Source organism: Agelaius tricolor, unplaced genomic scaffold, assembly GCF_023055355.1.
Source record: "Agelaius tricolor isolate 1412-34295 unplaced genomic scaffold, bAgeTri1.0.p SCAF_11, whole genome shotgun sequence".
In the NCBI taxonomy this organism is placed as follows: Eukaryota; Metazoa; Chordata; class Aves; order Passeriformes; family Icteridae; genus Agelaius; species Agelaius tricolor.
In genome coordinates, this window is record NW_027269271.1 from 6543459 (window position 1) to 6569695 (window position 26237).

At 45.1% G+C, this 26237-nt stretch overlaps 1 protein-coding gene across 1 annotated transcript in view; it reads right to left on the reverse strand.

The window, feature by feature from the left end:
• Positions 1-26237, reverse strand: part of PLA2G4A (phospholipase A2 group IVA) — a 68442-nt gene that overhangs the window by 30251 nt on the left and 11954 nt on the right. Inside the window, exons 2-6 of the mRNA XM_071435939.1 lie at positions 22126-22228; positions 21828-21966; positions 15526-15607; positions 3346-3494; positions 770-883 (exon numbers count right to left, since the gene is read on the reverse strand). Of these exons, the coding sequence (XP_071292040.1) occupies positions 770-883; positions 3346-3494; positions 15526-15607; positions 21828-21860 (378 nt within the window). The 5' untranslated portion in view covers positions 21861-21966; positions 22126-22228. The remainder of the gene's footprint in view (positions 1-769; positions 884-3345; positions 3495-15525; positions 15608-21827; positions 21967-22125; positions 22229-26237) is intronic.

Consider the following 26237-nt stretch of genomic DNA (forward strand, 5'->3'; position numbering starts at 1 on the left):
AAGGCTATGCCAATGAAATGCTAAACTTAACATATGAAGCTCTCTGGTTTCCAATAAATAGGCCTTTAACCAGTTATTTGCTGTTAACTACGCTTTTAAAGTTGTATCACATGGAAAACAGCAGAGTGGTGACAAATCAAGATCTCTGATCATACAATAAACCATAGCCCAAACCAGAAATGCAGATGGTATTTACAGATATCAACATGTGCAGAACAAGCTCAATTCCACCCAGATTTAACAACAGTTTCCAGGAGTTACAGTGCAGGCAGACAAGCCCTGTTCAAGAGACTCCATCTGATTTGCAGACATGTTTACAGGGAATAATCCAATTACTGCATCACCTGCATCACTGCATGTTAACCAGGTCTGTGTTACAACAAGTCACTTCCAGAAAGTGAAACATGTAATGATAAAAGAATCCCTGCAGCTTTCTGGAAGCCACAGGCAGCAGCAGGAGGGGCAATGCACTGACCAGCAAACTCTGAGTAACCACAAAAACTGAGGCCATGAAACTAAACTGCACTGAGTGTACAAGAAACTGCTTCAGGTAGAGGAAGTCCCAAACTAGACTTTCAAAGAGGATTCTGCCAGTAGAGACACCAAAACATTCAGTGGCACTGCTTTGCTTAATTCTCCTCTCAGCAGGGCTGTAAGAAGATAGATAATTAAGGCTTAAAAGTGTCTTTAGGCTCTGTGTTTATCCATGGGCAACAGTGAATGCTCAGAAAACTTCTGACCAGGGCAAAGTCATGAATGTCCAACTTACATTATTGAAAGTTAGCTGGACCTCCTTCTTCTCCCCCAGTTTCAGAGAAGAGATGGGAAACGTGGATGTGCCAAGAGTCTCATCCATAACATAGTTGGCATCCATGAGAGTAACCTGGAAGAGATATCTGGATATTCAATTCCACTGCAAGAAATCCCTTTTTAATTCCATCAAGCCTATTAAAAAAATTATATGGAAGAAGAATGGGCCTGACCCAACCCAGTCAATGCCCAGTGCCAGCTGACATTTCTTTTAAAACAGGATAAGTGGAGGTGGCACTTCAAGGAACTGAACTGCAGGAGTACACCAGGATTACTCACAACAGGATTTTAATCTCAGCACCTTTCTGGCAGCAAATCTCACCATCTTTCCAATACCTTCAAATTTTACACATAGTAGAAGCAAAGCACAGTACCTTCAAATTTCCAGTCAGTAAAATTTCCCTATGGAGAAACTCGTATAGTTCTAATTATAAAAAACATCCAGAAACTTTTCAGAGAAGATGGAATCCACATACCCCAGCCCTGACTCTACAGACCAAGATTGTAACAGCAGTGATCTGGCAAAGTGTGCAGCATTCCAATTTACACAAAGCTGCTCTCTGTATCCAGCCAGACCTTCAAGTCTCTTCTCATACCCTCCATGCTGGAGCAGAGACCTTTCAAAAATGTGATAATATCCAAAGAAGGATGTGGATATGGCAGAACACCATTCCATGCTTTTGTTCTAATCTATGTGGATCTATGTTTAGCAGACTTTTTTCCCCAGTGGCTGCTTTCCAAGTCCTCAAGATACATAGAAAGAATTTCAAATTCTCATTTACATGGTTTTTATTAAATGAGATCTCCAGACTAATTTGATTTACAGGTTCTTTTTCCACTTTGTGGCATTATATCTTCTAAAATATCACATGTTTGTGGCTTGGACTGTATCTTTTGTAGAAAACAAAAGGAATCAAGATACAATCACTTGGATAATTAGTTGCTACATCTGGGATCGGCCTCTTCTCAGCTATAAAGAATTTTCTTCATCCTGTGCCACAAGCAACCCTTTGAAATGATGAATTCTCTTTATTTTAGGACAGAGCTCATTATTTTAATGCTATTTATATTTCTCTGTTTCCTTGCAGAACTTTATGCCCATTCCTGCAATCTCTGAGTGCTGTCTCTTAAAACCAAAAGCAAAAACTTCTCAGTGGGATTTTGAAGAGCTGCTTACACTTCAGAGGGCAAACTACCCTTGGGATAGAGTTAAAGATGCAGATTGAAACATTCCAAGGAGTCACAAGGATTGTGGAGTCTGAGCTTCAGAATTCACAGAGTATTTGGGTGGGGAGGTGACTTTACATATTTCTGACACTGCACTCCATTGTAGAATCCAAAGGCTCTTTCCTACTCCACCAGGTCCACAATTAACCATTATTAAATGTTATAATCTACTCTTTGTAGTGTAATAAAATTCCCTGATAATTGCCTATCTCAGAACCAGCAACAGCCTTTAGTTATTGTAAAGACACATTTCTACCTATAATCCATCTTGCTGTGTTTGTGACTGTAGTAATTTTATCCCTTTCAAAACCCTTGAACCAAATTTCGTCCTCAACAAATTCAAACACTCCTAGGGAAGCTGCCTAAGAGAAAGGGAGCTCAGAGCAGGGCCCAGGCTCTGCTCCAGGAGACCCAGCAATGGCACAGAGGAACAGGCAGGAACTGATGCCCAGGAAATAAATCATTGTGAATTCCCTAATGTCTTTTGTCTCTAGTGCAGGATGCACTTCATGATCCAGACCATGGGTGAAATGCTCAAACTGTTGAGCCTTCCCCAGGTGCAGTAACCCGTGGTTCTACAACACCCAGGAACACAGGGAACTTGAAGGAAGCACAATTCCCTTTCAGACCCAAGATCTGATGGTCACAGGCTCAAGGAAAACCTTCACAGGCTGCAGCCTCTGTCCCAGCTGGCCAATTTAGACTGAACTCCATAAGCCTGGGTCAGAAGAGAGCAGGTGGCAGGGCCATCCTCCACAAAGAACAGAGCTCACAAAGGACCAGAGCTACCCTTAAATCCTTGCCATGCCCACTCAGAAAACACACCTAACATTCAGCTCTTGTGTGCAGCCTGGAGAAGTTTAACACACGAGACTGAACAGTGGCTTGGCCAACAAGGCTGGAGTGTGCAGAAGAGCCCTGGGTGGGCTCCAGGCAAGGAGGACACAGCAGAACCAGCCTTTGGCTTTGTCTCCATGGGCAGAGACTTGACTTAAGCCCCACCTATTCCCTATCTGTAAGGGCTGAATCAGGGTAGGAAGCAGGGAGTACTCTGCAGCTAATGTGAGGAACAAGAAGCTACTATCCCTCAGAAGCTGTCCAAGGGATGACTCACAGGCATATCTTGTAATGACTCTTCAGGCTACTCCTTGAATAACTCAATTTATCCAACACTGCTTGCTTAGCACCACAGCTAAACCCAGGTTTAACATTTTAAACAAAGGGGTGATCTTGAGACATCAAATGCCACACATGTGTAAGCCACTGTTGTTTTACCCTTCACCTGCCCAGCCCAGCCATGGGATTTACCTCCAGGACATTCTCCAGATTGGGGTCCAGAATGAACTCAAAGGTCTCATCCCACACAGGGTTGATGTCATTGTTGAAGTGCTTGGTTCTCTTCCTGCAGTCGGGGGCAGTGGGGATGAACAGCTCCACGTAGGGATCGGGAGTGTCAACTGTGGAGCACAACACAGGTCAGGCAAGGGAAAACTCCAGCTTGGGCTGGAAAAAATGATACAATTCTGTGTACCACTCATGGGAAAGGACAGAAAGATATGCAACTCTTTAAGCTACATAAATGCAATGACAAAAATGATAGAACAATTGTAGCTATGATATTTTCTGAAAAATCCTTTCCTTAGGATTTTTTCTCCTGAGAAGCTGAGAGGTCTCAAGAATAAAATGTAAAAACAATGGTTATCTGCTGCTGTAGAATCCAACAGGTGCATCTGTGATTGGTCTCATAGAGTTGTTTCTAATTAATGGCCAATCACAGCCCAGCTGGCTCAGACTCTCTGTCCAAGACACAAGCCTTTGTTATCATTCTTCCTTTTTCTATTCTTAGCCAGCCTTCTGATGAAATCCTTTCTTCTATTCTTTTAGTATAGTTTTAATATAATATATATCATAAAATAATAAATCAAGCCTTCTGAAACATGGAGTCAGATCCTCATCTCTTCCCTCATCCTCGGACCCCTGTGAACACGGTCACAAACAATACCAACAATCTCCCCAAAAGAAACATTAGGGTTTTAGGAGGAGAGGGGCAAAGCCAAAGGAGAGGAGCAAACAGAAGGGCACAGGGACTGAGTCAAGTTCATTGGGAATATGCAAACATCTGCCAGAGAGTGGTGTTTTTAAAAGCTTTTACTTCTTCCTCTCTTTCTAGCCTTTAATGGCTTTGGCTCGTGTCACAAAATAATGAAAACAAGCAGTTTGCTGTGGGTTTTGGATCCTCTTTCACCTTTGCTGGTTTGGGAGTGATGGAGGAAATCTGTCCCAGCACTGCAATGCTGCACACAGCATAAGGAGCACTCAGTTCTGACACACTGCCACCACCACAGCCCTGGGGAGTCACCACAGGATGAGGACACCTCATTTACACAGCAGAACCCTGACTGGAAACAGAGATATGGCAACTGCAGCTGATAGGAATTACTGGGGGAGAAAAGAAAACATTGGCAAATCCCATCGGATGTGTCTAAAAATAGCCATTCCCCAGAGCACAGAACGCAGCCATAAAAATGAACTTTCTAACAAGTTAAAGCAGGGGTTTTCCATACAATGAGGGGATTTTTTTGTGTCAAATGTGGCCAGGGCTCAGATGCTTCCCAGGAGAGCAGGGGAAGTTATTTCTGTGGTTATGGTGGATCAGGAAAAGCTTCCTGCTCTGCTGTGGTAAAACACCCACATCTTTCCAACACTGAAACACGGAATCACAGAATATCCTGAGCTGGAAGGGACCCACAAGGATCATCAGTGCAACTCCAGGCCCTGCCCAGACACCCCAACAATCCCACCCTGTGCATCCCTGGGAGCATTGTCCAAATGCTCCTGGAGCTCTGGCAGCCTTGGGGCTGTGCCCATGCCCTGGGGAGCCTGGGCAGTGCCCAGATTAAATCTTATCACGAGGAGAAGCAAGTCCAAAGATTTCTCCTTGTACACATTTTCAGTCTAAAGCTACTTTTTTTCAATAAAGGCAAATTTTAGAAACTCTGGGAGTTCAGTAACACCTTATCCATGAGATTCCTGAGGACCAGAGTCACTTCTCCCTCCTGCTAGGAGAAGAAGGAAAAGAGGAAAACAAAGAAGTTGGGTAATTTCAAATCAAATCAAATGTCTTTTGGGGGAAAAACCCTGACCAAACAACAAAAAAAAAGGCTTTTGGAAACTACTCAGGAGGTTCTGAATGTGTCCCCAGGCAAATCCTATTCAGTGTTATCCTAATCCAACTTTTCAAGGAGTTTTCCACTGTGCTCCATACCTGTGGGGCTCAGCTAATTGCTACATTGAGGTGGTCTCAGTGCCCCTTGAGTAATAAAGAAGCAGCTATTTAAAGCTGAGGATCAGTGTGGAAAGGCTTTAAATAGCAACCTTTATTAGCTGCTGAGGCATTATGCCTGATCTTGTCTCCTCATTTTGGGCAGGGGAACTGGGGGATCAAGCCCCAAGTCTTTCCTCACGGGCAGATGTTCCAACTTGCCAACTTTTCCATTCCTTCCAACTACTACACAAAGCTCTGCCACAAAGAAAAGAATCAAGAGAAACAAGGCTGTCTGAAACTAAAAATCCATGAAGTGACAAGGTCTTGCTAAGTCTTGCTATCCAGCATGACTTTGGCAATAAACACCCAGGCTTGCCCTGCCAGGAGACTGAAGCTGCCTACAAAAACCTGGATTTTAGATAAAATCCTGATGGCTGAGCAGAGCTCTGGGCAAAAGATCAGTGCCTCCCTCTCCATTCAGATCATGCTGTGCTCAGTCCCAACGCTTACAAAAATCCAATTTTTCTTATCAACACAAACAGCAAATGGTTTCCTATCCATATTTAAAACCCCAAAGCACGTGGAAACCCCAGACCTCTGACATGCAGATCCATCACTACCTTTCTATCAGGCAAACCCCAGGAAGTGTTGAAACAGAAACGAAACCCAAGGCATGGATCAACTGAACTTGGAAAAATCAGCCTTGGTAGTTCAGTACTGCCAAGTCACCTCACTCCATCTCTTTATTAGCTTTTTAACCCAAGGCAAAGATTTAATCTCCTGCCCTTTCATGTTTGAAAGTTTATTTGGAGCTATTTCAGTTAAGAAAATGAAAATCTATTCTTTTTTAACTTCCTTCTTTAGATGAAAATACATGGGAAGACTGCTTACTCTGATTAAGATACTGCTATAAATAATACTAAATACTTCTTTAAGATATATTATATTAATCAAAATCTCACTCCTTGGATCCTTGGATGGGGACCAAAAACTACTAGCAACCTGGCAAATAACACAGAAGTGTTCACTTAATGTATTTCAAAACACTGAGGTTATCAAATATACATTAAACAGCCAGTGTGCACTCTCAGCATTCCTGCCTGGGCTTCTGCTAATTGATTTGCCAGGTAACATTAAAAAAACTAAGCTGAAAACATAATTAAAAATAGCTTGATCAGCACTGTTATCACAGAACCCCCAAATGGTTTGGGTTAGGAGGGACCCTAAAGCCCATCCAGTGCCACCCCTTCCACCAGCCCAGGCTGCTCCAAGCCCCATCCAACCTGGTCTAGGCACTTCCAGGGATCCAGGGGCAGCCACAGCTCCTCTGGGCACCGTGTGCCACCCTCACAGAGAAGGATTTCTCCCCAGTATGCCATCTAACCCTGCCCTCTGGCAGTGGAAGCCATTCCCTGTGTCCTCTCCCTCCCCATCCCTTGTCCCAAGTCCCTCTCCATCTCTCCTGGAGCCCCTTGAGGCACTGGAAGGCTGCCATCTATATCTTGTTTTTAAAAGGAAGAATCATTATGGTGTATGGGTCAAAAGCTGCCATTCAGTCATGACAAGAGAATTACCTATGTCTGAGAATTATCTCTATCTAGACCTGGTGACCTAAAGGTCTTTTCCAGCCTTAAGGATTCGGTGTAGGGGCAGCACTGCTGGGGAACAGGTCCTTTGTTGCAGCAGCTGCCTCAGCAGCAGCCACGTGGGGGAATTGCACTTGTTCCCAGGACATTTCTGAGGAAAGCAGAGTTTCTGTGCAGCTCAGCCCTAAGGCTGCTCCTTATGCAAGCCTGCTGCTCCATCACCATTTCTCAGAAACAAGGCAGGCTGAACCAACAATTAAGCGCGAGTATCTCAAACCCCACCTGCACTCTAAAAGACACAATTAAGGCTTTCAGCACTGATGCCAATGAGGGTCCCTTCAATTAGCATCTTGGAGGCAGATGAAGTCTTGGCTAATTAACAAAATGTTGGTGATAATCCAGATTTACAGCCCCCCACTCAAAGCTCCAGGGGCTGAAGACACACATCCAAAACCAAGAGGAGAGTCAGCATCCCTGCTGCTGGCTTTAAACTGCTGCCTCGGGAATGGCTGAGAGGTAGAAAGTAAGGATTCACTGACTTTTCCTCAGCTGATTTATCTCCTTTATTTAAGTCATGGCTATAGGATTCTCCCTTTAAATTGCATTGTGAATCACCAAGTGAAACACACAGTGGACAATAATTAGGGTCAAACGTTTTCACAGTGAAAAATGAGTAATGCTTTAAGCAATCTGGCTATTAGGGAAACCTGTAAAATTTTCTGCAATGACTGCAAACCATTTGATCTTGTGTTATTAAGATTGATGAGATGGCTGTCATCAGGCCTCTATAGTAATATGATTATTATTTCAGATATATGATTTATATTTCAGTCATTCCAATTTCAATAACTTCAACAGCACAATTACCATAAAGAAACTCTAGAAAGCCTGTTCAAATATAATACTGAGATAGATATGTGTCTATCTCAAAATAAAAAGTGGTAATAACCTTTAATTTATCTATCATTAAGTACAATCCCATTGATAAAAACTTACTAGGTCCCAAATTACCATCACTGTGTATTTCCCACCATTTTTTGGGATTGCTGCACCACACTACAACTTGTTTAGCACATGCAGCTGAGCAGCCTGGCTGAGGTCAAGCTAATAATGGGAATTGCTGGATGACCTCTCTCTCCTCAAAGGGGAAGGAAGCTAAGTATCTACAGAATTTCTATTCAAATTGTGAATTTTATGAGGCCTCACAGTGGCACAGAAAGATGAGCTGGTGTCTCTGCCATGGTCAGGAGAAAAAGTAATGAATTTTAAAATCATGGGTTTTCCCAGCTTCATGGGATTTTTTCAGTTTTTAAAAAGGGAATTCTTAAAAACTGTACTAATCAATAACTGTCCCTCCAGCCATGGAACAGATACTGAAATGCTCCAAACAAATCCATAGGCTAGCAATAATGCAGATGCCAGGAGACCTGCCAGAAGGCCACAGCAACCTAAAAACCCCAGGAGTACTCCCTGCTGCTTGTGTTTAAGGCACCAGAGGGAATGCCAGGGCTGGTGGCTTGGGGGATTTTGCCAAGGGCTGATGCAGTGCCAGATTCCGTGAGCGGAAGGTGACTCCAAGGGAAGTAAGGCAGCTCTGAAGCAGCAGCTATGCTATGAGAAATCCTGGGATTAGGTAACACCTTCATTAAGAATTATTTGTGCCTTTTATGACAGTGCTTTTCATCTCTGGCATTACTTCAGTGGAGGGAAGAACCAGCTCCCAGCACAGGCACTGCACTATCACCCAGTTCACTGGTGCAGGACACCACTGCTTCCACTGATCCAGCCTTGGAAGGGCAAAAAATCCCCAAACAACTCAGCTTTTGGTCAAAACACATTTGTAGAAGGGCCAAGAGGAAAAGAAACACTGCCTTCTCTAGGTTATCTACACAGGCCCCAAACTGATACAGTTCAGATTTTTCAGCTCATGCTTTTAAAATAACATTTTCAAAATGAATTAAAAGTCTCCTTCAGGCAGCAGCCTGCAGAACTCCTTACCCAAAGAGCTGTGGATGAGAAGACCTATGTGGATTAAAGGAAAACCAGTGAATTTTCTGCAAGAGAAACTCAGAGACAGCTGATGACCCCAAAGGCAGAGCCAGTTCAGGGAGTCTCACTGAAGGCAGCCAAGGAGAGAAGAGATCAGTGGGAAGCATCACACTCTTACCCTGTTCATATTCTTCCTTTACACCTCACTATGACTGATGTTCTTCCCAATTCTCCCTTGGATCAGGCATTAGCCCAACCCTAACACAACTTCAAAGCACTCTGGGACAGGGGATGGGAGGGAAAAGAATCAAAAGCAAGAAAAAGTCAAATTATCACAGGGGACAAATGGGAGCTTCCTGCTAAATGGAGAGGCCCAAACTGGAGGAACAGTGATGTCCACTGGTCCTGGAGGGAAGCCCCACCAGGAAGTTCTGCCTGGAGCAGGACAGCACATGGGACAATGTCACAGCTGAGATGGCCATGATATCCAGAGTAACACCTTACCTCTTCAGAAGGCTGCAAGCATCCACTCTTCTTGTTCTGTAGCCCAGCCTTTTATCCCCTCCTGTTGATACCCTGCCCCTGTGTGCCCTCTGCTCCCTTTGGTGGTTGCTCAGTGCCCCTGGGCACTCCATGGCTCATTGCTGTCAGTGCTGCTCACCTGCTGCTCACAGCTGCACCCACTGGGGATGAGGCTGGGCCAGCCCCACTCCCAACCACCACACACTGTGTGCCTACAGGATAGGAGCAGCTCCCAGCCAAGCTCTGGGGCTGGTCACAGCCTGGCAGGGCCTGCAGCAGGGACAGGGGGCTCTCCAGCCACACAAGATGGATCCCAGGCCTGAGCCAGCACTGCTCCATGTCACCATCACAACGTAACAGAGTCATGGGAGAGCTTCCTCTAGGATGGGAGTGAGTTTTCACCAACGTCTCACAGAAACAGGTGCTCCCTCAGTAGCTCCGTGACAAGCACTCACAGACAAAATTTCTCATCAAAATTATATTTCTGAAGCTGGGAAGAGCAACATTATCTGGATCAGTTTCACTGTGGAACCCAAGAGCCCATTTCTAACATTACTTCCACCTCCCAGCACTGGATATCCACACAAAAGGGAAAGGATGTGGGTGTGCCAAGGAAACTGAAATCTAGCATCTGGTTGTGTTCGACTGAGATCTGCAGTAGACATCTTGAGCAGTTGTTAGCAGCACTGTTCATTTAAGATTTGTTTTTAATCCATCTTTTGTGGATCCATATTTCAGCCACATCAAGACTTGCACATGCAGCTTGTAGGATGTGGAGGATTGGCCAACTCTGACCTACTTTTCCCAGGCTGTTAGGCTGGAAAAGGGGAGCAGTTTAGCTTGTTTTCCCCTTGCAAAAACCAGGAGCTGCTCCAGGGCCTTGCAGGAAGAGCCTTATCTGATGGCACTGCACCAGGTAAGTGCACTGTAGCTAATTCAGGGTGCAGCACTGGCCAGCTGCAGTCCAGAGAACAGCTGGATGAGTCCTGGATGAGCTGCTGTAACACAAACCATAATACAAGCAGGCAAATCTCCAGTTCCTTCCTTTCAGCTAGGCCAGGTTTAAAACCCTGCTCACACCTGCCTGGACTGCCATGACTTGGGTTCAACCAAGCCAGCTTCAACCCCAGGAGCTCTGGCTCATGGGGAACAGCCCCAGGGGACAGGGGTGTGAGGGACAAACAGGGCATGCTGGACATCCCTTCCTCATTCCCAGATCCCAAGACCAGACAGGTGAAGGTGTGTTCCCATCCCAGTTTCCTTTGGAGATGCAGGAAGCCATGAGGAAGGGCATCTCCTGACCTTGGGGAGATGTCCACAGCTGGCTGCAGTGACGTGGGCTGACCATGCCCAGAGCCATCCAGGAGCTGCTTCCCAGCTCTGTCTGGGAAAGTTTTGCAACCAGAGCTGAGCTCTGGTGACTGCACTGCTCCCAGCACTTGTTTATCTGAGCAGCTAAACTGCAGTGGAGATGAATCCTTGATTCCAACTGGTGGGCAGCAACTGGGAGAGAAGCTGAGTGTCAGTGCTGCAAGCTAGCAAACTTTAAACATTTTTAAGAAGGAAATTTTTTCCTAAAAATACCTGGAATGTGGAAATCCAGGGCACTGGGAATATTTCTCTGTCTGCTCTGAGGTACCCTGACCCCCAAGGGAGCATTGACTTTGACACTCACTCATGGAGAAAGTATCCTAGACTTCAAAATAAACTAGAATCCACAAAAGTGTGAAATAGATTATAGAGAGTAGTGCAAGTGTATCACTTGGTGAGAAATTCAGGTTTTGGGGATTTTTAGTATATTGTGGATGGAAGCAAGATGGAGGGCACAGGGTGTCACCCTGGGTTTCTTCTTCATGATTCTTCTTCCTTCTTCTCCATGGGTTTGGGTGGCATTTTTTAATTGGGCAGAAAAGTCCCCATTGCAGCTCTTTGGGATCAGTTATTGGGTTAAAAGGGAAAATAATCCAGGTGTCAGTTCTTAATTGGATAGTTTAGTCTTAAAAGACCTTGTAACAAGAGATAGTTGGCCATTTTGTGCCCAACTCACAGTAGTGAGACTCTTTTACTGATAAGAAATAATAAACACCTGAGTCTGAACACGAATTACTGTCTCAAGTGCCTTCAATCCAGACCCAGAAAAACCAAGGACTGGTACCCCCACACTGGAATGACACTGCTCATTACTACAGCATCAAAAGAAGATGAAGCAAGGAAAAGCTGCAAATCCCAAACAGGATTAAGCAAGATGAGTGATCGTTAAGAGCAGAGTCACACAACTGGTTCCCTCTGTAGATATCACCGTTTGTTGTGAAAGCCATTACACTTAAATACACATTTAAAGATAGAAGACAAATTTTACAATGCTTCCTATGACACAGTTTTCCACCAAGATCCTTGAAAGTCCAGAAGGAGAGAGATGCTATGGAAAGGAGACCCAGTTTGCAAGCATTTCTCTTCCACAATGCTGCAGCTCTGGACTCTGGGATTTTCCCTACCAGTTATTGTACTGTCATGGAAGTGAGAAAAGGGTCTAGAGTTTGGGTGGCATCTGAGTGGACTCAAAACTACACATCTACTACATAAGAACTCACTGGGACAGAGGCAAAGTCTTTTTCAAGAGGTCCAGTCAGAGAAGTGATTTTACAAGGTCTGCAATCAGCAGCAAGCTAAGCAATTCAGATAATGAAATCCTCACCAAAGCCATGCAGATTTTCTGATTTTTCACCTTGTAATAGCTTTATGTAGCAGGTTTGGGGCAGCAGGGGCATAGAATCCTAGAATGGTTTGGGTTGAAAGGTGCTGTAAAGCTCTCCCTGCCATGGGCAGAGACACCTTCCCCTGTCCCAGGTTGCTCCAAGCCCCATCCAGCCTGGCCTTGGGCACTTCCAGGGATCCAGGGGCAGCCACAGCTGCTCTGGGCACCCTGTGCCAGGGCGTGCCCACCCTCACAGAGAGCAATTCCTTCCTAATGTATTTTTTTTTGTCTTCTTTTTCATTGACCTGTGTTTCTGAATTCAGCAGGGTCTGTTGGCTGACCCCAATCCCAATGACAGCTGGTAGAGGGATGCAGCAGGAAAGAAGGAAAGGTGTGCAGGAGGTGGGTTTTCCTTTATTCCTGACTGTCCTGCTACAATTAACTGGCAATAAATTACAGTCATTTTCTCCAAGTGAGCCTGTTTGCCTGTGTGGTGAGAGGTGAGAGCTGTCCCTGTCCTCACGTGACCCTTCTGTCATGTTCTCTCCCTTGTGCTGTTGACAGAGGGAGTGACAGCAGCCAGCCAAGGTCACCCAGCACCCACCTGCTGCACTTACTCAGCTCATAAACCTCCCAGCCTGCTCAGGAGCTGAGCACACCTCCCAGAGCAGCAGCCTCCAAAGCAGGATTTAAACCTTTGTACAGCTACAGCCGCATCACCTGCACGCTGACAGGAGGTGTCCAGGGTGTGGGAGTCACCCACTCCCAGGGGACACTAAAACTGAAGCAAGTGACACCAATAAAGGAAGGACTTCTACAGAGGCAACAGTAAATGGGCAGACACCTGAAATAAGAAGGGACTTGAATGAACTGCTGGGAAATAAGGGCTCTGCCCTCAAACCTCTTTTGCCCCCTTCCCACCATGCTGGGTGAGGAGTTCTTACAGGAACTCCTTTCCTTTTCTTACAGGAAATCTCATCTATCACTCCCACACATGGATTCATGGAATGACAAAATGGCCTGAGGATGACACAACCATTTGCACTGCCCATTCATGAAGAGCTCAAGCAATCTTGGAAAACTTTCTAGAAATACTGGTTATCTGCCCAGCCTGGGCTTGAGGAGACAGAGGTGTGGATGGCCATGCCAGAGGAGTCAGTGCCTCCATGCCACCCATTGTGGGGGACTCCACACACACCAGACCTGGCAGCTAGAAATCCTTAAGCACAGGTAGAGTTCAGGGCCTCCAGATGAAAAATATCACAAAAGCACTTCAGCATATTTCATAAACTTAGATTGGTTCAGATCTCTCAGAGCTGTTCCAGAATGTCTTGGAAATGCTGATATGGAAAAAGAACAGCAAAACAAACAAAATCCCTCATGTTGCCCCAGGCCTCCATCACACCACAATGTAAAATTGTTCCCAGAGCACCTCTGGTTCATAACCTGAAAAAATTAAGGGGAACTCCTCAGAAGGGTCAACAGCTTGGGAGTGTCCATGAGGGAAGTGAAATTCAGGCACCCACCCCAAAGGGGGCTCACACATGGTCTGTCACAGCCACCTTCCTGTCCTTGAGACAAAAAACCTGATGGAAAAGTTCAGCAATTCCCTCAACAAGTTTAATTTTTGGCAAATCAAATAAAACAAACAAGCAAATAAACAAATAAATAAATAAATATAAAAATATATATATGTGTGTATGTTGGCACAATCAACTGTGAAGGCCCTTCCCCACTCACAGCTTCAAGCACCTCCCCACAGTAATTAACACAATCATTCATTTCATCAAATAGCTGCCAGGCTCCCATGACAGGGAATAAAAATATTTTTAATTTTCCCAAAATAAAAAAAAAAGAAGCAACAATCTGTTGTTTCTAATTTTGGGGGATCTGCCAGGACCCCAAGGACCAGCCCTGGGTCCTTGAAGCTCACCCAGAGATGCCTCAGCCTGGGGGTGCCTCAGGCTACTGAGCCCTGGCAGTTGTCTCAGACAAGAAGCCAAGCAGGTTTCAGTGGCCCTACAGCACCACTGTGGCAAGCTTTATCAAAATAAAATGTTCTTCCTGAACAGCTTCATGATTTTGATGACTTGCTAAGATAAGAGGATTTTTTTTTCTAGAAAAAAATACAATTATATTGAAGAATAATATTTGAAATTGATACTATAGGACCATATTTGATCTAGTGCACAAAGTTGCCATGGCTTTTTTTCCCTGCCCATGTTGCCCACACTGCCTCATGACAGACACCTGCATCCAAGACCTGTGTAAAACCTGTGTCTTTCCATTTAACTCATCCTCTTACACACACAAACTCATGGGCTCCTTGTTCCCTTGTTCCACTCTTCCAGCTCCTTTCCTGAGGTCTTCTTATCTCAACACCACCATATGTATGAAATTATATATATCTGTATCCACACACCACTGCATCTTCCCTGTGTGCTCCTTCCCCTCACCTCACAGGGGATGACAGATTCCCAATTCCTCTCTTCCCCTTTGCCAGGGCTCCCCTCTCTTCCCTTGTACTTGTGGCTGTTGAACACCCCCCTCTCAAGTAACCCTCCTGCAATTTTAGCATCAACAGCAGATTTCAATTATGAAAACCCCCTGAAGCAAAGAGCAGGATGGGTGGGTCAGAGCAGCTGCTGTACTTTGACCCAAAAGTAGTTTCCAGGAGTTGGGAAACACTTGGATGTTCAATCAGCTTGATGGGAGAGCAGGAGACAGAGGTCATGCTCATCCTCCCTGCCCCAACCTGCAAGCACTGGGAAAGGGGAGAGGTGGCCTGGCAGCAAAGCAGACAGACATAAGGAAGGAGGAATATTCTTTTTGCAGATTCAGCCAATATTCTCTCCCTCTTCCCTCCTTAAGAGAAGAGCAGAGTTGTTCTTCCTAGTGGTTTCCTGTTCAGCTGTGAAGTCCAGAGGCTCAGCAGCCTCCCAGAAAGAGGAAGAGGTGCTCTTGTCATCCATCTCCCCACCACAAGATCTGCTGGCCCATTTGGGTGGGTTTTTTTTTTTAATGGACTTACATTTTTTCTGCTTTCTGCACTGACTCAGCAGAGCTGAGGCTCTTTTTATCCCCCACCAAACCACAGCCCTGTGAGGTGGCAGCAATTTCCAGTTTCACTGCACTCACACAGCACTTCTGACCGAGCCAAAAAGCTAATTGTAGGTGTTGCTGGCTTGTAGGCAAATCGTTTACAGCTCACTCAGGCCTCCTGGATCAATGGGAAGAAGGAGGCACAGCTGCTCACTGAGTGAGAGTGAGCACTGACACGGGGACACAGCCCTGGCTTTAGACAGACAGACAGACAGACAGAACTCCACCAACCAGCCCACTGACAACCATTTAATGCACAAGGAGTCACCAGCTCCCCCTCCCTGCCCAGGCTCACAGAAGAAAAGCAAAACAGAAAGAGAGATACTCACGCATGTCACCAATGGCTCCTTTGGTGACATTTGTGGCTTTCCTTACTGTCACAGTGAATATGTGTGAGTACTGGTGCTCCACCTGAAAGTCAGAGAGTGAGAGGTGATTAAGATCCAGAACCAAGAAACACACCATCTCTCAAAATAAGCTTTCATTTTGTCCAAAAACAGAGAGAGAGAAATCACCCAGTCAAAACAAAAGGGAAACTCATACTGGATAGAGCATCCTAAAGCTGAACTGCACCCTGGAGCTTTACCAAGAGGTACCTGCACTGGGGCTGCTGGATTTTCCTGCAGCCACACCTACTAATCTCAACCAACAACACTCCCTCTCACCACAGAACCTGCTCCGAGGCATTTAGTCAGGCAGCAACCACTGAGAACGGCAAGGGAAAAATAAAAATGGGCTATTTTACAGCTTGTCTTGGTAATTGCTTTCTCCTGCTAAAAAGAATGAGAGGAATTACTTCAAAGTCTGTATTCTGGAGCAGATAAATGCACAGTGCACACACAAGGGGTAAGAGTGCTGTACTTTCTAGTACACATCAATATTCAGTGTGAAAGCAGCCTCAAGACAATGTAAGGAAGGTGCAAAGCAAGCTGTTAAAACAGCCACCAGCACCTTTCCTGCACTTTCTGGAGGTTCTTGTTTCCTGCAAAGCCCAAACACACAGCAGGGGCTGCCTGCCTAGGAGCAGGTGTGTCCTCAGCAAACCAGGGAAGTAGGAAAATATGCGAAATTAAGAAACAAAAAGCAAAAGCCTTAATAAAAGAGGTCCCTAACTTGGCTATAGGGTTGCTTTATCTACATAGCCCTGAGTTTGACCAACCCACTGAGAATAACCAGTGCAGACTGCAGGGCAGCCAATACTGCCTTTACAGGGACACAGAGATTGGAAAGAAATGTGAGGTAGTAAAGGCAGGATCAGGTCTCACAAAAATTGTGTATCTTCTACTTTTTCCTAACCACCCACTGACCTTCTGAAGTACATTAAAATAAACTCAATCACTGGGACCAAAACAACCAGGGAGAAGGCCACCATCAGGAAATTCACTGAAATAAATTTAAAATCACAGACAATACCCTTGCTATAGGACATGCTTATCCAGGCTCTGCCTGGTGCTTTCATCTGGATACTTCCTATTTTTTTTTTCCAGAAATGGCTGTTTCAGCCAAACCTCCTTATTTTGTGTCTATAGCTCACACCCAGAGACCTGAGCCAAACGACGAATAAAGAAAAAAGTTAACATCTTATAGGTTACATGGCATTTTCTCAAAAAAAAAAAAAAAAAGGGAAGCCAAAACTAATCTTCTAAAGGCAGCAAAGTGACTTGTGAGTGCTTAAGTGGCATTTGAGTCAGGAGTCAATAAAAAGCACCTCCTGTGACAGCAACACAACTCCTGCAGCAGCCTGAGGTGTGCCAAGGCACAGCCCCATCCCTGTGGCAAAGGCTCCAGGAGAAAACACCCACAGCCATACAGGGTTGGAAAACACCCACACTGTCATACAGGTGGCCATAGATGACACCACTGCAGCCATGCCTGACACTGAGTTTATCAGCTCTATCTGGCTGGAATCACCCCAACGCCGTGCCAGCTGCTGCAGGATCCGGCCAGGACTGTCTGCCTGGCTCTGGGATTTTCCCCTGGCAGCCACAGGGGTTATCTGGATCCAAGACCAAATGAGCAGGCAAGGAGGAAACTGTGGCAAAGCCAGCTGTGGTGCACTGAAACTGTCATGGCACTGCAAGTGGTTCAGCACCCATGGGAAAAGGGGAATTCAGACTCTTCCCAACACTCCCAGTGGGATGCTGCTCACCTTGGAAGCATCAGATGCAGCAGAGAAGGTTCAGCTGGGGGAACCCAGAGTTCCTAAGGAGCAACATCTATTTCACAGCCTTCCATGGGCTGACATGAAGACATCCCAGTGACTGAGTGACATCCACCACCTTCTCCACTGCAGCTTCCAAGATGGATGAACAGGAAGGAGGATGAGACTTCTCCCTGAACAAATTTCTGCCTCTGTCACAGGGCAAAAAGAAGTCCAGAGTTTTCCTCCACAGAGGGTTAAATGGGGATTTTTGTGAGTATCTGGGAAGGGCTGGGAACACAACTGTGTGAAGTCACCCCAGCTCTGTCATTTACCCTGCCTCAAGCACTTCCACAAGCTGTGACTCCCCAGAATCCATGGGCTCCCGCTGCCCCCTATTTCCAGTTTGCTGTTTGAAATTGTCCAAAGCTGCTTTATTATCTCCCATTATATTATCTCCCAAGTATGTCAGATTGATGAAGTTGGTTTCACAACTGGCCTCAGTTTCTTCATACAGTCTGAAGCATTTCCTTTGTCATAATCAACCTTGTAATTAAAAGAAACAGCCCAAAGTACAAACACACCACCCTCCTCCTTTTTCTCAGCTGTCAAGAAAGAGCTTGTCCTCACTGGAGACCACAAATCAGAGATCACTGAGCATTTAACAGTGAAGAGGAGTTAAAATTAAGTGACAAGGATGGGACATGGGTCTGCTGGGTTTAGTTCTCAGCTGATAGGTGAAGTTCATGTGCAATTCTGATGTCCCACAGCTCTGGCTGGAAAAGGGGGATACTACATGGTACTCTCTGACAACAAGCACTCTGTAAAGTAATTTGCTTGCATCTCCCATATGCCTAAATTCTTATGCCTACCATCAAAGCAAAGCCAAGCCAAGCCACCATTTCCCAGTTTGCTCTCTTCACAGCAGCACAGATATCACCACTGTTTCTATTACAAGTTCATAACAGTTTTACTAATGCCTCCACAAAAATTGCTTTTTACTGACTTAAGCAGCAACATCCATCATTCCAGCTGTTGTACTGCCAAGGAAATTAAGTCTGGTTTAAGACTGGGATCCTCTGAAAGGCATGTGAAAACACAGAGGGCTGGCAAAACAGAAAAGCAGTATCTTCTTTCCCCATGCCTCACCCAAAACAACACACTGAGGATTACAGTTATACACAGTTATTAATATTTGGCCATGGTCACACACTTGGAAGAAATTTGCCACTACTGAAATAAACAATCTCCCTCTTAGTAAAAAAAATAATAAATGCACAGATACACACAGGAAGCTCATAAGTCTAGATCTCTTCTTACACCAAAATAAATGTTTTTCATGCAAATTAAATGTTAGCAGAAATTAGGGCAATTTTCCGCTTAGGGTCCAGTTTCTAAGAAGATCAAAAGGCCTAAATGTCCATATTTCAGAATGAAAAATCTTTTTTTTTAGTTTTTCAGAAGGAGCTCCGATGAAGGCCCCTGAAAACACAATGAGAAATGTATTGACTCTGAATGCCTTTACAAATCCAGCCCTTGCTAGTTTAGATGACTAAGCTGCATTTTCTCAAGTGACTTATGTTCACCTTAAGTCTTGATAAAAATCTGTACAAATACATCAAGTACTTCTGAAAAACAGATAATGGTAAATAAATCACTTAAACATTGCAACACTGAGAGGAGCAACATCCACATTCCTTTAAAAATCTAGGACAGGTTACAAATTTCAAAAGCTCACCATTAACTCCAGTGCAAGGTGTCCCTGCCCATGGCAGTGAGGTGGGATGGGCTTTAAGGTCCCATCCAATTCAACCCATTCTGGGATTCTATGGATTTAAAAAACTAAAATACGCCATCCAAAGTGACCTGCTTTACACGTGTTTCATTTCACTTCCTCTTTCTCCATCAATGTAGAGGGGAAAAGAGAAAAACCAAAAAGTTTTCACCATGCCCTGTCTGAATATGGGTTTTCTGAGTTATGGAAACTCAGATGGACAGTGTTCACTACTCAATCCACAACGTTTTCCATGACTGCACAGCCACAGTTCAGCATCTCCTGTTTTCACCCCTCAGCTCTTCCTGTCTCCTTTGTTTCTCTCTCACCTTTGAGTGCTTTCCTTGCCCTCAGTAAAATTTCCCTAATTATCTGCTTCAGTCTCATGTAGCTGTCCCTGCACACCAACGCCACCCCTTTCCCACCAGGGCAGGGACAGAGCCGCGGGATCTCCCGGCACACGGGCGGGTTTCGCCTGCCGCCCTTCCGGCCGTGCCCGGCCAGCCAGGGATTTGCATGGGCTCAAAATCACATTTGTCATATTCCAGAATGCTGAGTCACAGAGCACAGCTCCACCAGGACATGGGCATTCTGTGAGCCAGGCAGTCAGGCAGACTGCACAGGTATTAAATGGGTTTACTTCCTTCATGTTAAGGACACTTGAGCTAACAATGGAGCTGGACAAATGAAAATATTTGCTTGTTTACATAAGTAATTGATTTTCATGGAGTCCATGCTCTTCTTTCACAGGGTATTATAGTTAAGACAAACTTTTGTGCCCACAGAAATTTTATCTTGAAGTGCTTTTTTCCATTGTTACAATATTTATCCCCCATATCAAAGTAAATGAAGAGGTATTACACACTTTAATTCTTTGCATTTTTGGAATAGTCAGTTCTGTCTGCACCTGCAGCAGCTTTCTGAACATCTTAATTTATACCTCAGAGTCTTTCATAAAATGAGAGAAAAAAAAAAGCTCAGAAAACACACAACAGCCAGCACAAGGACTTCTGGAAAATGCAGAATCGTTTTGAGTAATTTAATGCCAAATATCATTTAAATCCAGTATTTTTGCATTAATGTGAGCCTGCTGCCCATGACTGATCAAAATTGCAATAAAACTTTCCACGGGATTTAGTTTTATTATTCAGAATTAAAAAACTTCAAAGATTTCAATTCACTTTCCAAGCAATTAAAGGATCAGCTCTTGCACAAACACTGTTGATTCTGGAATTAGCAACAGTTCAGCATTCCCAGGGAGCTGTAACTACATTTACTACACACATTTTTATTTATTATGTTACATATGTAGGACAGCTCCATTTTTTTTTTTTTGATTACTGGTATCAAAAAGTCCTTTTATGTAAGTGATTTATTAAAATACATAACCGAGTGCCTCAGAAACCTCTCCCATAAAGATACAGATCATTCCAAGCAATCCATCCAGGAGAGGGCACTGATGCTGGGAGGAATTAAGCCAGTTTTGTTTTAACACAGACATCACCCTGAGGTTTGTCCTCCCTCCCAGCAGCTCCCAGGACTGGGCAGGGAGTAAAAGCCAGTTTGACATCTGCTGGCTGCACACTGCTGTGGAGGATGTGAGTGCATGGGGCACAAACCACAGGGCTGATAAGAGATCACTTGTAGGAAGCACAGGGAGTATTTTTAGCCATGTAAAAGTAAAACACTGTGACAAGTGTGTGGCAGCTATCTCTGGGGACACCTCACTGGTGCTATCAGCTCCGTGCTGTTACGAGAAGCCCCTGATAGGAACACCCCCGGTGTGGCTCTGGATTTTGGCTTGAGCAGGAATTGCCATCCCAGTGTTTGCTTTGGAAACTCACTTCCAGCACAGCTGTGTTCAGAGGCTGCTGAGCCACTGAGGGCAGTTCTGCTCCCATTTCCTTCCTCCTTCCCTTGCTCCTACTTCTACACATCCACGGGCTGAGCTCACCTTGGGCCAGCTGCAACAGCACAGAATGGAATTTCTAACCCTTCCATGGAATCCCAGAGTGGTTTAGCTTGGGAGGGACCCTAAAGCCCATCCAGGGGAAGGGCAGAGACACCTTCCACTAACCCAGGTTGTTCCAAGCCCTGTCCACCAGGCTTGGGACACTTCCAGGGATCCAGGGGCAGCCACAGCTTCTCTGAGCACCCTGTGCAGGGATTTCTCCCTAAGAAATTTTTGTCTATTTTTGTATTGAACAGGGTTTTTGCTCATTCAGCAGGATCCATTGGCTCACTGCCATCCCAAGGGTGTGACAGCAGGGACAAGGATGCAGCAGGACAAATGGAATAAAGCAGGAGGAAGGGAGCAGGGGCACAGTGTGCTGCTGAGTGGCACAGATCATCTCACTTAGAGTTTGCACAATATATTGTGAGGATTCTCTTTGAACCAACATTAGTGACATACAGCAGTTTAAGATCCAAATATCCCAAAATGTCAACTTATCTCTCCACTCATACTAATGAAAAGGGAAAGAGTACAACCTCCTCCTCCTCCCCCCCCAAAAAGAAACCTGCACTGTAAAGAAGAAAACTAGACACACCATTTCTTCAAGGAAATAGTAACAACTGTAATGTTATGTGCTTATTTAGAGTAACTTCCAGCAGGTAAGTCATTATACAAGACAGTTTATAGATCAGAGAAGATGGTGTGTGTGTGTGTGTATATATATATATATATATGTAAATATATAAGATTCAGTGCTACTTACCACAATGTGTTGATAAGGATCTATGACAGACATTTTTGCCTTAGTTTATCCAAGGCAACTGCTAAGTATCTATTTCAATCCCACACAGGAGAGGCTTCCTCTTTTCTCAGAGCAGAGTTCAGTATGAAAGGTCCTTTAACTAATAAATAAAAGAAGAAGATATAATTAAAATTAATCTGTTCCTTCTGAACTATAGTTTACAGAGCAAAGCAGTTCCTACTCTTTAGGAAGATTTCCACAATTAATTTGTTTACCAAGAACTTAATTCCCCATAAGCTGTGCAGATATAGGTATTTACCTGCCTGAGCTGGAGAAATTTCTTGTGCTTATTTCCTCTACTTCAGGGTAAGAGCAGGAATCCAGTACGTTAAATTCCAGTCATGCCAGGGTTTCTAGCAGCTCTGCAGATAAATAAAAGAAGAGAGGAATTATATCTATTCTGTAACTATATTGTAGTATTTATGCTTCCACACATTTCAGTGCTAGTTATGACTGTGAGCTCTGCAGGAGCAGCAATACTGCCCTCTGTAAATCCAGGAAGGGAACTCCAGCTGGAGCTGTATGTAACCTCCTGGCCACCTTCCACTGACTGCAGATGTTCCAGAGGCTTAGAGGGGCAAACTGCAAATCAGGACTTCATGGCTCTCCCACAGGCTCTCCACAGGCCACTGCTTTCTGAGCACTCAGTGAAGATCAGGGGCCACCAGAGGCCTTCAAAGTCAGAACTGTTTTTAACCATCCAAGTACCCGAGGTTACTCTTGTCTGCATCTTTAAAAAACCCAGGGAACTGCTGGACAGGATCAGTTCTCACATCCAGCTGGACCATCGTCAGACCTGAACAATCAGCAGAAATTTCAAAGTGAAAAGAAGTGAAGTACCATTTGGGGTTTGGTCTCAAGGCAATGATTCCTAATGCTCAATTCTGAAACAGCAGGATAAGCCCTAAGCAATTGTATATATCACTCCCAAACCTTTGCTCTTGAGCAACTACATGAAGACATAACAATAAAAATTTAATTTTGTTATGATCACTAGAACATTACAATGTCCTTTCTTCAATCACTGAATCATTAAGGCTGGATAAACCCTCCAAGATCATCAAGTCCAACCATTAATCCAGCACTGCCAGGTCCATCACTAAATCATGTCCCAAAACACCGTATCTCACACATTTTCTGAATGCTTCCAGAGACAGCAATTCCATCACTTCTCTGGTCATGCCTGACCACCCTTTCCTCTCAGCCCTAACGATAGTTTGAGGCTAGGAATCACCCTGGGTTTATTTATTCATTTTTATCTGAGGAAGTGGGAATAAGAAAGACTTCAGCATTGGAGAATCATGGTAAACATGCCCAGCTATATCATTTCTGGAGGAACTGCTGACATCTTGGAAGGCAATCCAGGAAAGGGAACAGCAGGAGCTACCCAATCACCATAACGGAGAGGAAATTTGTAAAACCAGAAAATACTCATTTCCCCTAAGTGCACAGCCAACTACCACACTCACTTTAAGAGGATACACAAAACCAAGCCAAGGATACTGCTCTGCCTGAGGAAATAAGAGAACAGGTTAGACCCAGGACAAAAAGCCTGGTTCGAGTTAACGTGCTGCATCCTAAAGGCAGAGTTCCAGTTCCCCAGATGATCCCTCAACTGGTTCAGACATGAGATCATGCTCTCTCCCCCTACAACCCCCCGCCTCATTTGTTTCGACATCTGCAGGAAGCGCGTTGGTGACGCTGCAGACAACAAAACAGCTTCTCTGGCTACAGGGCCAGCAGAGTCCCCAGGCGCCATCTGCCCTCCATGGATGAGGCAAGGATCCTGCAGATGGACAAAAACACAACCACGTCATCAACAACTGCATCCCAACACCCGCGCAGGGCCACGGGCAGGGCTCTCAGCAGGGCTAGGCAGCAAGGAGACCTCGTACACAAAGCCTGGGATTGCGGGGTCCCACAGGGCTCCGAGCAGCAGCGCTGCACATCCAGCCCTGCCCACGCCATGGTACTCCAAATGGCAGCTCCTGGCTGGCTGTGTTAATCACAGTCCCTCAGGATGTGACAAACGCAGGCAGGTACCCGAGCACAGGCATCAGTGCCATTTCAGGTGCCCAGGGCTGGCAGAGGGACAGCTATCCATGCTCTTCCCAGAGCCCATGTCAAGAGAAAGCAGATCTTTAAGTGACTTGAATACTTAATCCCTTACAGTTGATTTAATTCAGATCAGGTAATTACACCACACCCTCTGGAAGCTCGCACTGTATTACCCATGGAGTTTGGGTTAAGCAAATTAAGAGATTTCTAGATCTAGAAATCTCAGTGTGGCAGAGGAGCCAAATACAGAACAACCAGGAAATCCTGATCCTCATCAAGAGCCATGAAGAAAGTCTTGAAGAATGTTTACTGCAAACATCTGCAGCAAATAGAGCTGTAATCCCAAAATTATCTTGCTTAACACTTTCCCCTACATGCTGTCCATCCCACACAGCCTAATGGGGAAAAACTTCACGGAATCACAGAATGTCCTGAGTGGGAAGGAACCCCCAAGGATCATCAAGTCTGATTCCTGGCCCTGCACAGACATCTCAGCAATCCCTGGGAGCATTATCCAAACTCTCCTGGAGCTCTGGAGGGGCTGTGCCCATTCCCTGGGGAGTCTGGGCAGTGCCCAGCACCCTCTGGGGGAAGAGCCTTTCCTGATATCCAGGAAAACCTTCCTCTGGCCCAGCTCCAGCCCTTCCCAGGGTCCTGTCCCTATTCACAGGGAGCAGAGATCGGAGGAGCTGCAGCCCCCGGTGAGCTCTGCCCTCAGCCTCCTCCTCCCCAAGCTGACCGTAACAAATTCAGGGCTGTATCACAAGCACACACAAAGTCCTGCACTTGAGCTGGAGTTGGTGAGCCCCACCCTTGGCAGATGCAGGGGAAGCAGTGCCTCTGAACACATCTTCAAGGACACTGTGACATTACCAACACAGGTTGTTTTGTTTTCCCAATACCTGGTGGTGTCACACCAGGTGTCACACACACTGTGACTGCGCTGTTCCTGGGGCTGACAGCATTCCTTCCTAAAGGAAGAGCACCTCAAGGCAGCACCACCAACATTAACTGCTTAACTGTATATTATAGGTAATCAAAGAAGAGATTAAGTTAACTGGAGAACAGAGGGTTGTATGGAGACCTTCCAGTAGCCTTTCAGGATGTGAAGGGGCCTACAAGGAAGCCAGAGGGGACCTCTGCATCAGGAATTGTGACACAACAAGGGAGAATGGCTTCAAAAGGACTGAGGGGAAATTTAGATTCGACATACAGAAGATATTCTTCCCTCTAAGGGTGGGCAGGCCCTGGCACAGGGTGCCCACAAAACTGTGGCTGCCCCTGGATCCCTCGAAGTGTCCAAGGCCAGGCTGGACAGGGCGTGGAGGTACCTGGGAAAGTATCCCTGCCCATGGCAGGGGGTGGCACTGGATGGGCATTAAGGTCCCCTCTAACCCAAATCATTCCATGACCCTCTGATTCTCACTGTTTCATTGGTCAATGTCCAAGTTTACAAATTACACAGCAAGCAGGCCACAGTTTAGCCTGGCCCTGTCATGGAGAGGCAGCCTTTCCCTTTCTCCCAGTGCCATAAATCCCAGCCTTGTCATGGACAGGCAGCCTTTCCCTAAGTGCCTAAATCTCACTTTCACCCAAAAGTGCACTCTACCTCTGCCAGGACAAGGGTGTTTCATTGCTAGGCACATTTTCAGACAACATCAGTACCAAGCTATCAGTGGATAGCTGGATCACTCCTTGAGTCAATAGTCTTCTGTGATCTCAGCTCATACTCACTTGAGGTGACAGACTGAAATGGAGAAGGGATTATTCTCTTGGAAGACCAACTTTAACACAGTTACAAAAAGAAGCTACACACACACACATACACAGAGATTATTACTGGAACATTTTCATTCTCAGTACATTCCTACAGATAATTCATTTGTACAGGATATGTCAAAAGATAAGAATAATGAGATTTTTCCCATGCTGAGCACAAGCTTACTCTGGAGTTAGTCTCACCAAGTGGAAAAGCCCTGAAAATGAGTAAACACAGCATAATATAAATATCATTGCCAGAATACGTCTTCACAAGTGTAAGAAAAATCATTAGAGGGAGGTTGTTTATATCAAGCTGTCCAACTCTTCTTAAAAACTCAAAGACAGGAACAACTTTAAATATAATAAGTGTGACTCACCAGCAAAGTCATTAACTTTCAATCTATCAGGAGAAGAGTAAGGGGAATAAGCTAAGTAATGACTCAGACTTTTTGTATGAATGTCACCCTCCATTTCTATCAAATCAGATTACAGCATTTTATTTGGTTAGATTGATCCTGTGATTGTATAACAGAAATAACAAATACTCTGTTT